Source organism: Rasamsonia byssochlamydoides, assembly GCF_041956645.1.
Source record: "Rasamsonia byssochlamydoides strain NRRL 3658 unplaced genomic scaffold VTN77scaffold_75, whole genome shotgun sequence".
In the NCBI taxonomy this organism is placed as follows: domain Eukaryota; kingdom Fungi; phylum Ascomycota; class Eurotiomycetes; order Eurotiales; family Trichocomaceae; genus Rasamsonia; species Rasamsonia byssochlamydoides.
In genome coordinates this window covers 55262-69241 of record NW_027192458.1, presented here as the reverse complement: position 1 = coordinate 69241, position 13980 = coordinate 55262, and the positions used below count along the sequence as shown (strand labels likewise).

Sequence of the window (13980 nt, the reverse complement as noted above, 5' to 3'; positions counted from 1 at the left end):
AGGTAGGTATCTCACTGCGTGCTCGAATCGAAGCTGCTGCGTCAGGAACGCATCATGCAACTCGGTGCCAGCGAGCCACTCGGTCTAATAATGGCCATTGTATTCAGATCGAGACCGGAGTTGCCCATGCTACAGCGCCAGTCAGGGACTGCGCCATCTTTCAGGTCAGCCGAGTAGTTGACTTTGCATGTCGGGTGACCAATTGTGATTTTCACTAGGCCAGTATTGACGGTATGGTATTGACCGGGGCTCCCGTTACCTACCTAACATCTATCGGTAACGGTACAGTACGTACCGACTTGAACCGGCCCAGCTGCTAATCCACCTCAACCCCGCCAAAGCACTGCTGTGACTACTACCAGTCAAGACTCAACAACCTCAACGACCTGCTAAGGGACCTGTCCAATTTTGGAATCAAAGGCTGGTCATGACTGTCAAGATGACCGACTTGTTATTTCTAGCCAGCTGTTAAGTGTGTTGGTTGTTTTGGAACCGCCAGTCTGGATCTGGAGTTGCCTCCAGGGGCATCGAGTCTGGAACTTCAGCAGCACCACATTTATTTTTTTTCTCAGTGGCAGAGCGAGCTTTCCTTGTTCTACGTCTATGTAAGCTGGTCTTCGATCACGATAACAGGGCGAGCATCACTGAAAGATTCGAAAACCTTGAGAAATATCTACTGTGAGAAGAACATCTCTCGACCTTTTTGTCAAAAAGGCACAGCGGCAGTTTTCATCAGCTGTAGACATTTATTTACTCAAATGCTCATGATGAAGTCTTTTCCAGCTGCTTTCTTTTCTCTTTTTCTCCTACTATCCGTTTCGAGGTGTTGCTCCAATATCTCCCTTCATCAACATACGTAGACGATGTAGATGAGCCTGAAACAGATCAATCAGTAGTTCCCAGTCCGGCGCAGCGAAACGGGGCTGGGCTGAGAGAAGGAGCAAGAGTTGGGAAAAAAAAATATATGATGTTATGCTCTGTGACACAAAGCCGGTTCGATTGACAAGCCAGCTAGCTGGACAGCTCCAATTCGTCGGTGGAAGAGTTACCGATTCAATCAGGAATCTGACATTAATGTAGCCAAGAATTGACCGTTCCTTGTTCATCAACCGCCCGGGCTGTGCGTTATTGCGTAACATAGTATGTAGGTGCATACAGGAGTTCGTCGTACTGTAGGCAGCCGAAAACATTTGCACTTGGGGGGGAAATTTGATTGCGGGCTACATACACATATGTATCGGTGGGGGAGAACAAGACAGAAAAAAAGAGAAAGACTGCATCTGGGATGCTTTTAAAAGATGAAACAGGATTCGCTGCTTCATTTCGAGTCGTTGACGACAGAGGCTGGGATTTTGCTGCCTGTGTGGGTGAGACAAAGAAGAGATCTCGGACGGATGATAACAGTTGAAGTCATCTAACATCGACGTTGATCAGTCATGCCGCATTCCGTTTTTTCACATCCATCAGGTCGCAAGGCTGACTTCCAATTGCTTGCTCACTCGGTTGTTGAATCTGTTATAACACAGCCAGGGCGCTTCAAGAGACAGAAAGACTCTAGCACTCCGACTGCATGTCGAGTTAGAAACTGTGTCAGTGTAATGTTCTGGATATGAAAGATGGATAAGATTAATTGAATCCTGCCGAGTGTTTCAAGTAACCCAAGAGCTGTCACCTATCGAGCCAACTGCCGGCCCGAGAACGATGGCAACCACGGATACCAGGGTGCCTGCCGCCCCTCCCAGACGATCTGTCAGCATCAGTGGCGGAAAAGGCAGGGACTCCCTGTCACTGCAGGGGGCCTCGCAATGGCAAAGCAAGTTCGTTGTCTGTATTTAGCAGTCTGAGAAAACCAGGATGCACAGCGGGATAATTACAGGAGATGGTACTCCGTAATGACATTACCTGACATCAGGACTTTCTGTCTCCAGCGAATCTGCCAGATGAAATAACAATGTACGGGGCGGTTCCACTGCCACGGTTGGATCCACATCCACCAGGTGACCACTGCTGGAATACGAAGAAAGAAACCGACAATAGTAATAATGATGTGGTCATTGATGGTGAACTCACTGGAGGTACGGAGTAGTACTTTCTAGAGAAATCACTGACAAGCAAAAAGAAAAAAGACATGGCAAGAAGGCAAAAAGAAGGTGGAGACCTGATCTGAAGTTGCCACAGGTGGTTGAGGACTTGACTTGAGGCATTATTATCCGCCCCAGTCGAGTCGGCAGGGGGAGCATCCACCATTCTCCGGACGGGGTACCAGCAAGTAAGCGAAGTGACCATTCATCTCTGATCGTTTCCACGATAATGAGAGGGGACAGCTTTGGCGCTTGGGGATCGCCGGGACGAGCATGGTCAGCAGATCACTGGCCACTTTGCGCTCATGTGACCAGAGCCACCCAATAGTAGTGACCCCACCTCGCAGGATTCTTCACAGCACTCCACCAGTCAGCTTCATTGAGGGGCTCAATGAATTGGTGTATGTATGTGTATGGAGTGCAAGTCTTGTTGACCCAAAGCTAAAGGTTGCTACTTGCTAGACCACTGTGCTATGAATCTTTTAAAGAGCTTCATAGACCAGGTACGGAGTGTAGAAGATTTCCCAGAGAATCCCCTCAAAAACGGAAGTCGTGATGTCTCATTGATGGAGAAGAAAAGGTCCATTTTCAGTAACCATGGATGATGGATGCGGTGGCTGCACCGGTTTGTGGTCCGACCCGGACTTTGTCAAACACCAAGAGCGCGCACAGAAAGTCTGAGAAAGAGAGGAGATGCTATCCGCCGAATTCTGAGATAGCGTACCTGATATTAATATTGTTATTATCAATTTAATCCTCCTAGTTCTGCTGTAATAGAGTTATAGGCCCGTCTGTTCCGGAGATATGGACAACGTGCAATAAACTAAAGAATGCGTAATCAAGTATGGGAGACTTTTTGTCTTTGGAAACAGAAAAGAGAGAGAGAAAAGATGACGAAGGTGTATGCTGCAGCCTTCTTAAAACGGAAATACAAGAAAAAGAAAAGAAAAGAATGCCGTAAAAAACGTGGCTTAAGATGCAGCCGAAGAAGCAAGGGATAGATAGACAGATCCATTCACACCCTCAGAACATTGATATGTATGTATGGAGTAGAAAGCACCGAATTAAATCATTCTAGGTTTCCGGTGAAGTGAAGCAGACTGACATGACAGGCTTGCATGGCATTCGCAAGGCTCTTAAAGAGAGGCCAATTGCCTTTTCCTCCACCATGCGATGATCTCCACATGTCTCATGCAGATGGCAGAATGCCTTTTTCTTCTCCTTGCATTTCAATTCGTATCAGCCCTAACTCTAAGTAGTGAATGCATAGGGAGTTTTTGACTTCTCGATGCAGTAGTTAGCTGCCTGCCATCCAGCGCAAGGGCAATGTATATGTATGGCTCGTGTTGCCAATTCCATTACCCAATAATCGACCTCCATATGAGGGAATCAATTCGAATCACTGTAAGCATTGAAACATCTTGCTAAATAAACCAACAACAATTTTGTCAGTTTAGGGTGCTTGGTCATACTTCTCTGGTGTAGTCCGTATTTATCATTATTTTTTTTTCGGCGAGTGATAGGAAGTCGTGCACCTGCAAGTCATACCAAAATCATCAAGATCAGCAATGCAATTAATCCAATCCTATTCTTCTGACCTAGGTAGTCTCTAGTCGATCAAAATTAAAAGTGAATGGCCCGGGTAACTAACTTGGGGTTGAAACTTGACTCGCTCTGAGAGTCCGAGTGTCCGACGGCGTGGTTGTTTTGGCCAGGAATGATGTCATTGTGGAGAGGGGAGGAAAGTCGGAAGCATGGGCCGGCAGGTCAGGGACCTACATATCTGTTTCTATCTAGGCTTCTTACTAATTGACTAGGTGCAGGGTTGAAAAAGGTTAGGTAAATAATGCTCAACAGAGTCGCAGTTCGATCTCTATAAAAGAAAAGAAGAAGAAGAAAAAGAAGAAGAAAAAGAAGAAAAAGAAGAAAGGGAGAGAGAGAGTGTCAACAGGTTATATTGAGGAATTGGCTCATCTTTTAGGCCTCTCTACGAAACCACTCCGTTTGAACTCTCACCTGCCAGAAAAGGCGATTCAGAACTTCCCTTCCCTCAGAAGTACCCATGACAATGACATGAATTTATCCAATACCTCAACACAAGCGATGGACTCGACACTTACCTATTTGGAAATCTGGAGCAGTGTCTCAATTCAGTTCCAGCTTTATATTCCAGACGTGGGACTACCATCGATAAATTTGTGTTGTGCAATACGCTGAAGGCATAGACATGGGAGGACATACAAGTTGACAAGGTTCTAATGTGATGTTATTGATTTCCTCCACATTAGACAGCATCGTTGTTGAGTCGGTATCCCAAAGCACGCTCACATGGTGGATGACAGTCTGTGTGGAATAACCTGGATCAACATCACAAGGGAATAATAGGTGAGCCAACACATTTTGCCTGCGAGTCGAACGTCATTTTTTATTCTACACTGTCCTCTCTCTATTGCAATGGGAAAAAGAGAACCTCCGTGGTGTGTTGTTCCATGCAAGTCATGCCAACCCAAGTCCCCTCCATCTGTCATAAGAGAAGTTTGAAGACATCACGTTATAATATGAGGACAACAAGATGGCAAGGCCACGGGAAAAGAAACCGATCAAAAATAGAAGAGGAACCAAGAGGGGGAAAAAATAATGAAACAGAACATATATCAAGGAAATGCGAGTCTATACAACAGGTGTTCCCATGGCGCCAGACGACTGCATGTTGCACCAGCAAGCCTCGTTTCAAGATCAAGAATGAGCTGCCATGCCCCTTTTTTTTGTGTGTGTCAAGAGTGAAGAGCTACTAAAACAGACAGTGAAAGTTTATTATCAGGCATACATATCGCCCGCAGTCCGATGCACCTTACCCAGCAGCCAGAGCCAGGAGTAGCAAAGGAGGCTTAGAAAGGTGGCGGGGGGATACCCTCGGCCTTCTCCTGCTGCTCCATCACCTCTTCCCCAGCGATCTCAAGCGAAACGGCAAGACCAAGCTTAGCTTGTTGCTGCAAGTTGTGCGACCCGGTCAGACCCCGTCTGCTTTGATCAAATTAAATTAAATAAGAGAGAGAAAGAACTCACCTTCACTTGGTCAATCTCTCCGGCAAAAGTAAGAGAGATTGGCATTGCTATCCGCTTCTCCAGAAGGCAGCTGACCTTACCCGTGCTGTCAATTTGAGCACGGAACGTGGAAGCCCGGAAATCGTATTTGGCGCCAATCGTCGTGGTGCCGTCCCGGCGTGGACCGCCCATCAAGCTAGCAGCTGCGTTTGGAGCAAGCTGGAGATTCATATCAACACCGGCTTCGACCCTCTCACCCAGTTTTCTCCAGTAAGACGCAGCGAAAATACCCTGCGCCTGAAGTTGAGCGCTTGCAAGCCAGTCCTTTCCTCGGTACTTCGCGCAGTAAGACAGCGCCGTCTCAGGACGAGAGTTGAGGCCCTGTCGTTGCCAAATTGCCTCGAATCCCAGAGCAAGAGACGGGGTCACCGATTGAAGGTAGCTTCCCACAAAAATACCGGTTAGACCGCCTTCCAGAATCGACGGGTTGAAAGCCTTGAGCGATGCTGAGAAGTCGGAGCCGGTGTAGTCAGTATCAATCTGCAGCAGACCCTGCGTCGCTCCGGGCATGATCTGAGCATTCGTCTTGGTGACCAACGAGTTGTTCCAGCGGTAGTTTCCGACAGCAGCAAGGGCTCCGTCACTTCCGAAATTTCCTTGCATGAAAATCTTTGTAAAAAGAAGATTAGTTAAGTAGTCCGTAATCTAAAACAACCGCAACCAAGCAACCTCTCCATGTCGACGCTTTGCACACTTACCTTTGGCGTCCCGTACATGGCGGAAAAGGCGTATGGAGGCAAATTGCCTTGCGACCCCATCGCGAATGCGTGAGAGATGCGGAAAAGAGGAGACATGCCAAAGACCTTGGTCAAGTCCGCTCGGAACCCTGTGAACATGTAATTGGATAAAAGAACCTCCTTCTGCACTTCTCTGGCGATATTATCGACCGTTCCCGGGTTGGGTAGCCCGAGGGCCGCTCTTCGCTCCGAGAACGATCCGTATGCATCTTTGATAGCAGCAACAACGGCATTGTCCGTCAGAAACGACAGCGACGACGACAAATCAGCCATATTGGGGATATGTGGGCTTGGAGGAGGGAATCAGCCTTCAAGCGGATCGGAAGGAGATCACGAGGGGAAAAAGGACAGACGTCGCAGGAAGACCGGAACAATTGAGACCAGCCGGGCAGGTCAGAGGCAGTATTTGAGAAGGCTGAGGCTCCTGGCCGGGGATTGGGCCTGCTCGAGAAACAGTTGTCGAAGGCAGGATACGGACTGGCAGAGCCGTTGACAGCAAAAAAAGATCCGAAGCATGGATGTTTGGCTTCGCATTTGCACACTTGCCAAGCCGGGCTGCCTCTGGGGTCTCTGTCGCGCGCTGGACTCGCTGGACCTGCCTCTGACCCGCTTCCCCGGGCCTCATTCGCTAGCCGTTTTGGGCGCGCTCGCTGTCGATTAATCGACCTCGGTCCTGGACTAGTGTCGTTCTCTATCTGTATATCTGGAGATCTATGCGTTCGCAGGCGGTTCAGCTTGTGTCCTGTGCGGTCGGGTGCTCTGTTGTCCTGATTATGTGCGCATCCAATTGATTGTCTCAGGGCTTGGTGTCTTCACATGATACCACATCTCTCTCTTGCGCTCTGAAGACCAATCCCTCCCTCTTTCTGTGATTCGCTTCTCCAATAAAATATCTCTTTATATCGTCTTCTTCTTCTTCTCTCTCTCTTTTCTTTTCTATTATCTTCTTCTGGTGTTTGCATTTTTTTTTGTCTTGACTTTTACTTCTTCAACCATGGATACCCTATTGTAAGCCCGTCTCGCACACGCAATCCTGGTTCATTGCGTGAGTCGTTAGGCATCAAACAGTTTCTGACCTCTATCAGGACTGCAGATGTCGTCGCCAACTCTCCTCGATTTCGGCGAAAGTCGAGTACTTTCGTCGACGCCATCCATGACCTTCCTGAGAAGGTTGAGATGGCACCAGCACAGCTGTACAGCACAGAATCTGGTCGACTCTTTCATTCCGGTCGTATCGTGATTATTACAGTAGGCCTGCCAGCAAGGGGTAAAACGTTCGTGAAGCGTATCTTCAATCTATGTTTGGCACGTTCACTGACTTCCTTTGAAGGCACATCTCCGTTGCTCTGGCACGGTATCTCCGATGGTTGGTGTCAATAATTTTACCATATCGACTAGTCCATGTTGGAGTTTCCTGAGATCTTTGACTCATTGCATTCTAGGTTGGGCGTGAAAACTCGAATCTTCCACTTGGGTGATTACAGACGCGCCACCATTCCGCCAGGGCAGGAGATGCCTGACGATTACTTTTTTGTCAACGGTGCGTACTGCCAAATATTCGACTTCCTGTAAACCCGGGTTCCCTGAGTTCAGCTTAGTAGAATGCTAAAACCGAACTAATGCAGCGTCCGCCTCTTCGGTACTCTTGAGACAGAAGATTGTCAAGAAGTGCCGGGAGGATATTTATCAATTCCTAAATCACGAAAATGGTCAAATAGCGATCTATGATGCAGTCAATCCGATTGCCGCCGGCCGCCGCTCACTTGCGAAAGAGTTTGCAAAACACGACATTGAGGTATGCTGAACGCCTTCCTGCCTTGTACTGGCGCTGATGGACTTCAAAGACTCTTTTTATTGAGTCTATGTGTGACGATCCCCGTATCATAGAGGAGAATGTGCGAAGGGTCAAGATTTCTTCTCCTGACGTTAGTCTCTCCCCTGGGTCTTCTCTGCTCTGCCCGAGCTAATGGTACATCAGTACAAGGGCTGGAATTCCGACGATGCTGTCAAGCACTACCTCGGTCGAATATCTGCCCGGATACCTCAGTTCGAGACGATGGAAGAGAAAGATCTTAACTATATCAAGGTAGGATTCCTGGCCTGTTAATAGATCCAACACTGACTCAGAATGCAGATGATAAATGCTGGAGAGAGGCTGATAATTAATAACCGCAGCTTTGGTTATCTTTCCAATCGTATTGTCTTCTACCTCCTCAACCTCCATATCAAATCGAGACATACATATTTCGCTAGAGTAAGCAAAGCTTATTCTTTTTCACGCAACCTCTTTGATCGCTTCTGACGTAGGATTTTTCAGGCTGGCGTCTCAGTGGATGGCAATTCATATAAGGCGGATTCCTCTTTATCAGAACAGGGAGAAGATTACGCGAGGAAGATGACGGAACGACTTCTCCAGCATAGAGAGTCTGAAAGGCAAGCAATGATTGAGCAAGGCATTTCAGATGCTGAATTAAAGCCTTTGACTGTCTGGACATCCACGCGGCGAAGGACTGTTGAGACTGCCAAGTATCTCCATGAGAAGGGCTACAAAGTCCGGCAGAGATCCCAAATGAGCCAGTTGAATCCTGGCGTGTGCGAGAACATGACTGAAGAACAAATCAGAGAAGAGTATCCGGAGGAGGTCGCCAAGCACGAACAGGATCCGTATCATCATCGCTATCCTCGTGCGGAAGTATGTTTACAACTGCAGGCTCATACGGTGGGCAAGAAACAACTAACTTTGTGTAGTCCTATCATGATCTTGCTGTTCGATTGGAGCCGATAATTCTCGAACTGGAGCGTGAGCAGAATGATCTTCTGATCATTGCTCATGAGAGTGTTCTTCGAGTTTTATATGGTTACCTTATGGCTTGCAACGCAGCAGATATTCCGTTTTTGTCGTTTCCTCGAAACGAAATCATCGAAGTGCGTTTACTTTACACTTGGTCTTTTACTTCCCAGGTACTAATGATGGTGTGCAGATCATCCCCGCCAGTTACCAAAACGAAGCCAAGAGAATCAAGATTCCCGACCTTCCTGAAGAGATTATCCCTCCTTCTCCAGAGGATATCAAGTTGCCGGTGCCTCCTAGTGGATACACTTCACCCGTGCCGGGTGGTCTAGGAAGCCCGCAGGGAAGTTTGGGAACACCACAAAGCGGATATCGAAGCCCTCAGGAACCAGAAAGGCTCACTCAACAACATGTCGAAGACGTTGTTTAACCATGGCTGTTGGAAGAGTTCCTATATCTTGTTGACTTAGCGGTATTTGAATGTTGGCGCGGGTTTTCGGTCATCATGATTCTGGCTGTTTTCCCCCCTCAGATAGAAAGATTGTCTCATAGCAGAATACGGGTCGCCATTGTTAACCTCCATGTAGGGTGGAGACGAAAAGAATATTATCGCCTGATTGTATCTCATAAGCCTCCTCTCCTTCCAGTTCCCAATCGGCATCGTTGATGAGTACAAGAATTCCTGGTCGTCTGGAGCAGCGATTAGCAATTACCTTGACTAAATCATCACTGGTCTGCTTACACATGGCCCTCCAACACAAACAGCTCCTTCCGTTGATCTTCCATCACATTATCGACAAGATATTGTATTAAGTAGGCAATATTTGGTCGCGTCCCGTCATCCAGCTTGGCAGGAATCGAGATGTTATGCTTGCGCTTGTTCGAAAAGAGCATTTCCAACCCTCCTCTATAATGCGGGGAACAGTTAGCTTGGCCTCAACCCACGGAAGATGAATGGCTTGGGGGAGTCGAACGTAAACTCAACAACGATGGAAATATTCTCGTCCTCCCTACCGGAGGCTTTCTGCTGAACAGTAGACGCCATTGTCGGGCTGTGATCCTAGGAGGCAAACCGCAGTTGTAGCGCGGCGAGGGGTTGCTTTGGGGAAAGAAATTCGGTGCTTATCGATAAGCTTAAATAAATTTCTGGGCACAAGAACATCACCATCCCACTTCATTCAATTCAACGGGCAGATTCTAGTGAGCGCGAATTGCCACACTCGCAACTCTCGACACGATAACGAGCTCATAGAGTCAGCGCTGCCAGTATTCATGGTGTCTGTCACGACAGAGTACATCAGCGTCGGCGGGAATCGGCATCCAGCCGCTGCGGACTGGGATCGCCAGTCCGGCGTCCTTGCATTTGGCGCAGATAACAATGTAGCATTATGGGTTCCTACGGTGCGTTTCCTGCAGGATACTTATCTGTCAACTAGTGCTAATATTTGATCAGGATGAGTCGAAGCGCGGGGTATACTCGCTGCTTGTTGGACACCGTGACAAGGTCAGCGCTGTTCGATTCTGCATGTTACCTGCGAACAACACGAAACTTCTTCTCACCGGTTCAGTGGACCGAACGATTCGCGTATGGCAGTCGGATGAGCAAGCTTCACGTCATTATACCTTTGTTTGCGAGCTCCAAGGCCATGAGGGCACCATCAATACAATTGCGGCAGCCGACGGCTCGGACATTGTCGCGTCGGGGGCAGCGGACGGGACAGTCAGAATATGGAGACTCAATTGCCAAGAGGGAGGGGTCAGAGGAGAATTGCTGAAGACAGTATCAATGAAGCCGCGATACTTTCCTCTGACATTGGCCCTTCAACTTCTCGACACGGAGAATCCGGCAAAACCGATGATGTTGGCGGTTGCCGGAACGATGAATAAGGTACAAATCTATGTCGCACAGAATACAACAGGTGAGCCCGAGTTCTCACTTGGTGCCACACTTTCTGGTCACGAAGCTTGGGTGAGATCCCTTGCTTTCACCGAGGACAAGCAGGGCCCAGCGGGTGACGTTCTACTTGCCTCTGCGAGCCAGGACAAATATATTCGACTCTGGCGGATACATCGTGGAGAATCAGCTCCTGTTGTGCCCAAGGATGAAGAAGATACTATTCTTGGAGGTTACGAACACACTCTAACCCCCAAAGCGCATATTTTTGAAGCGTCTGGATCAAAATATTCTGCTACGTTTGAAGCCCTCCTCCTGGGACACGAAGACTGGATCTATACGGCGACGTGGAATCCCCATCCAGATCGGATGCAGCTCCTTTCCGCCTCTGCAGATAATTCGTTAACAGTATGGGAGCCCGATCCAGTATCGGGGGTTTGGGTTTCTATCGACAGAATGGGAGAGATCAGTTCGCAGAAGGGTTCAACTACGGCAACAGGAAGTACTGGAGGCTTCTGGATTGGTCTCTGGTCGCCAGATGGAAGAGAGGTCGTCAGTCTTGCTCGAACGGGGAGCTGGAGAGTATGGAAGCATGACGAGGATTCCGATACGTGGGTGCAGCAAGTTGGCGTGAGTGGCCACGTTCGATCGGTCAACGATATTCAATGGGAAGCAGGTGGAGCATATCTCTTGTCCACCAGCTCAGACCAGACCACCCGACTCTACGCGAAATGGATACGCGAGGGGTCGGCGTCATGGCATGAGTTCTCGAGACCGCAGATTCACGGATACGATTTGAACTGTATAGATTCTCTTGGGCCTGCGCGCTTTGTCTCCGGAGCGGATGAGAAGCTCTTGCGGGTTTTCAACGAACCTAAGCCGATCGCTCAGCTGTTAGAGAATCTTTGTGGCGTCCGGCAAACAGGTCAAGATGACATGCCTGAAACTGCGAATATTCCCGTGCTGGGTCTTTCGAACAAAGCTGTTGGAGAGGAAGTCACCTTGGGAGATGATGCACTGGATGGCTTGACAGGCGATCAACAAGAACCGGCGCCGGTGGTCTCTCTGGATTTGACCCAGCCGCCTCTCGAGGACCATCTTGCCCGTTACACCTTGTGGCCTGAGCACGAGAAGTTGTACGGCCATGGCTATGAGATATCCGCAGTCGCAGTCAGCCACGATCGGACCCTGATTGCCACTGCATGCAAAGCAAGCTCGATAGATCACGCTGTGATTCGACTATACGACACGACGGACTGGCATGAAATCAAGCCCTCGCTGACGGCGCATTCTCTAACCATCACCGCTATGTGCTTTTCTGTGGACGACCGCTATCTGCTCAGTGTAGGACGCGACCGTCAATGGGCGGTCTTTAGGAGAAGTGAAGATGACCCGTCGAATTTCACCCTTCTTACCTCGAATCCAAAGGGTCATTCGAGAATGATTCTTGACGCCGCCTGGGCACCCATCTCCCATCCTCTGACCTTTGCGACTGCGGGCAGAGACAAATCCGTGAAGCTGTGGCAGATGACGAACGAGACGTTTGAATGCAAGTCAGTGATTTCACTGAAGAGCGCCGTGACTGCCATTTCGTTTCACCCGACGAGCCAGGACGGCATCTTCTATTTGGCTGTCGGCGAAGAGACCGGCGACATCTCTATCCACAAAGTTGCGGGCGACAGTCTTGAAACACATGAACTGCTGTCGATTGACAAGCTAATATGTCCGTCGAAGGAAGTAACACAGCTTTCTTGGCGTCCTACTGCAAATGCGATAGATGAAAAATTGCTGGGAACAGCAGGCCAACATGAGTCTGACCTGCTGGCTGTGGCGAGTGAGGATTCTTCTGTCCGTATATATGCTGTTACGAATCTCACAACATAGGCTGTGAATTAAGCGGTCTATACACATGGAAGATACCTACAAAAGTATTCAAAAGTATTCTTTTGTTATGAATTCAAATGTTTCCCGTCCTCAGTAACTGCAATCCTTCGTCAGAATTGAGAACCATAAGGTTCCTTGCCCACAAACGCCATCTCCTGGAACTTAATCCGTTTTCCTAACTCTATGGTGTTGAAGCCTCCTGGGAGGTTGAGCGTCCCCAGCATTGTATATCAGTGACTCCATATGCAAGAAGTAGTTGAGACGTCTATAACCCGATCGTTGAGAAACCTCTAGCCTGTAAAATCTCAAATGACCTCCCGAATTCCCATTCCCGTCATGTAAGTATCCTTGCTGATATCACCGAGGGAGTCCAAAATTCAGGACCTTTTCTCTAAACCATAGCCCCCTTTCCCTTCATGCGATTCATACGTCTTCCCCTGCCCTGGCCGTCTGATGTTCCTCGGTCCACGCTCTTTCAGATCCTGCTTGAGCCAGTGCAGAACGAGGTCACCCAGCAGGCTATTTTCAGGGGATCTCTGCGGGACCTCCTCGTGGAACTGCTCGATGGGGCCCCACTGTTTCACCTGGCCCAGATGCATATGCACCAGATGCGTCGGCCACTGCGCCAGATTGTCCAGGATGTGAGTCGCGTAGACGATCGTGCAGGCCCGCGTTTCTGTCTCGCGCTTGAGGAAGGCCAGGAAGTTGCTCCGCGACAACAGGTCGAGGTCGACAGTGATCTCGTCGAGGAGGAGCACATCCCACGGCCGGATCAGGCCCATGGCCAGCTGGACGCGTCGTCGCTCGCCGTCCGACACGGCATGCATCCGCCACCCGAGGTCGATGTCCAGGATGTCGACGAGCTCATCGCGCCGCTCGGGGAAGGCATCGCCCCCGACGGAGGCGAGCAGCGTCGGGACGTCGATGTCCGCGCGGACGATGCTGTTGAGCACCCATTCCACGCCAAGATAGGTGACTCCTTCCAGACCGTCCTTGAAGGGGTCGACCCCTGCGACCGAAATCGTGTCCGTGGGTGCCAGACGTTTCCCTGATAGAAGACGAAGTAGCGTTGTCTTCCCCGCACCGTTGGCTAAATTGTTAGGTCAGTGAGATTCACTTCTCGTTTTATGAAAGAGCTGGTGTACCGCCAATGAGCAGGGTCCGACTGCCGGCCGGCAGACTGAGAGTTACGTTCTTGAGGCCGGCAGATCCATCCGGGAACTGGAAGGTGAGATCTTTGACCTCGATTGTTGGCGGTGCCATTGTCTACCTGCCCGTGAAGGGCTGGCGCGTTGCTTTGGTGTTTTTTTTTGGGGGAGTATATATAGCTAATACGAAGTATTTTTCTCTGATGGGAATTCATGAATTAAAAGGCGGGGTATCTGAACTAATTTCCCTGTCAGGTCATGACTCACTCGGGGGAAAATTAGCCTGGCACTCAATATCAAATCATGTTACCCAGACCTAGTTGGATCGTGTAGAGAGACG

The 13980-nt window shown here is 49.2% G+C and overlaps 5 protein-coding genes across 5 annotated transcripts; 2 read left to right on the top strand and 3 right to left on the bottom strand.

Moving 5' to 3' along the window:
- Nucleotides 1-4969: 4969 nt before the first annotated feature.
- Nucleotides 4970-6196, bottom strand: VTN77DRAFT_8612 (uncharacterized protein; the record flags this gene model as incomplete). Its single annotated transcript, XM_069425129.1, has 3 exons — nt 4970-5071; nt 5148-5795; nt 5885-6196. 3 exons carry the CDS (start codon nt 6194-6196, stop codon nt 4970-4972), a joined length of 1062 nt encoding a protein of 353 aa, XP_069274494.1.
- A 721-nt stretch (nt 6197-6917) lies between these two features.
- On the top strand, nt 6918-9144 carry VTN77DRAFT_8611 (uncharacterized protein; the record flags this gene model as incomplete). The annotated part of the gene is made up of 11 exons (XM_069425128.1): nt 6918-6931; nt 7009-7197; nt 7254-7289; nt 7366-7463; nt 7549-7718; nt 7768-7848; nt 7902-8009; nt 8058-8177; nt 8241-8615; nt 8672-8848; nt 8905-9144. The coding sequence occupies 11 exons, from the start codon at nt 6918-6920 to the stop codon at nt 9142-9144; spliced, it is 1608 nt and encodes a 535-aa protein (XP_069274493.1).
- Nucleotides 9145-9286: 142 nt separating this feature from the next.
- Nucleotides 9287-9759, bottom strand: VTN77DRAFT_8610 (uncharacterized protein; the record flags this gene model as incomplete). The annotated part of the gene is made up of 3 exons (XM_069425127.1): nt 9287-9404; nt 9457-9621; nt 9689-9759. 3 exons carry the CDS (start codon nt 9757-9759, stop codon nt 9287-9289), a joined length of 354 nt encoding a protein of 117 aa, XP_069274492.1.
- Nucleotides 9760-9986: 227 nt separating this feature from the next.
- VTN77DRAFT_8609 (uncharacterized protein) lies at nt 9987-12492 on the top strand (the record flags this gene model as incomplete). The annotated part of the gene is made up of 2 exons (XM_069425125.1): nt 9987-10115; nt 10168-12492. The coding sequence occupies 2 exons, from the start codon at nt 9987-9989 to the stop codon at nt 12490-12492; spliced, it is 2454 nt and encodes an 817-aa protein (XP_069274491.1).
- A 377-nt stretch (nt 12493-12869) lies between these two features.
- On the bottom strand, nt 12870-13755 carry VTN77DRAFT_8608 (uncharacterized protein; the record flags this gene model as incomplete). The annotated part of the gene is made up of 2 exons (XM_069425124.1): nt 12870-13582; nt 13638-13755. 2 exons carry the CDS (start codon nt 13753-13755, stop codon nt 12870-12872), a joined length of 831 nt encoding a protein of 276 aa, XP_069274490.1.
- Nucleotides 13756-13980: the final 225 nt, after the last annotated feature.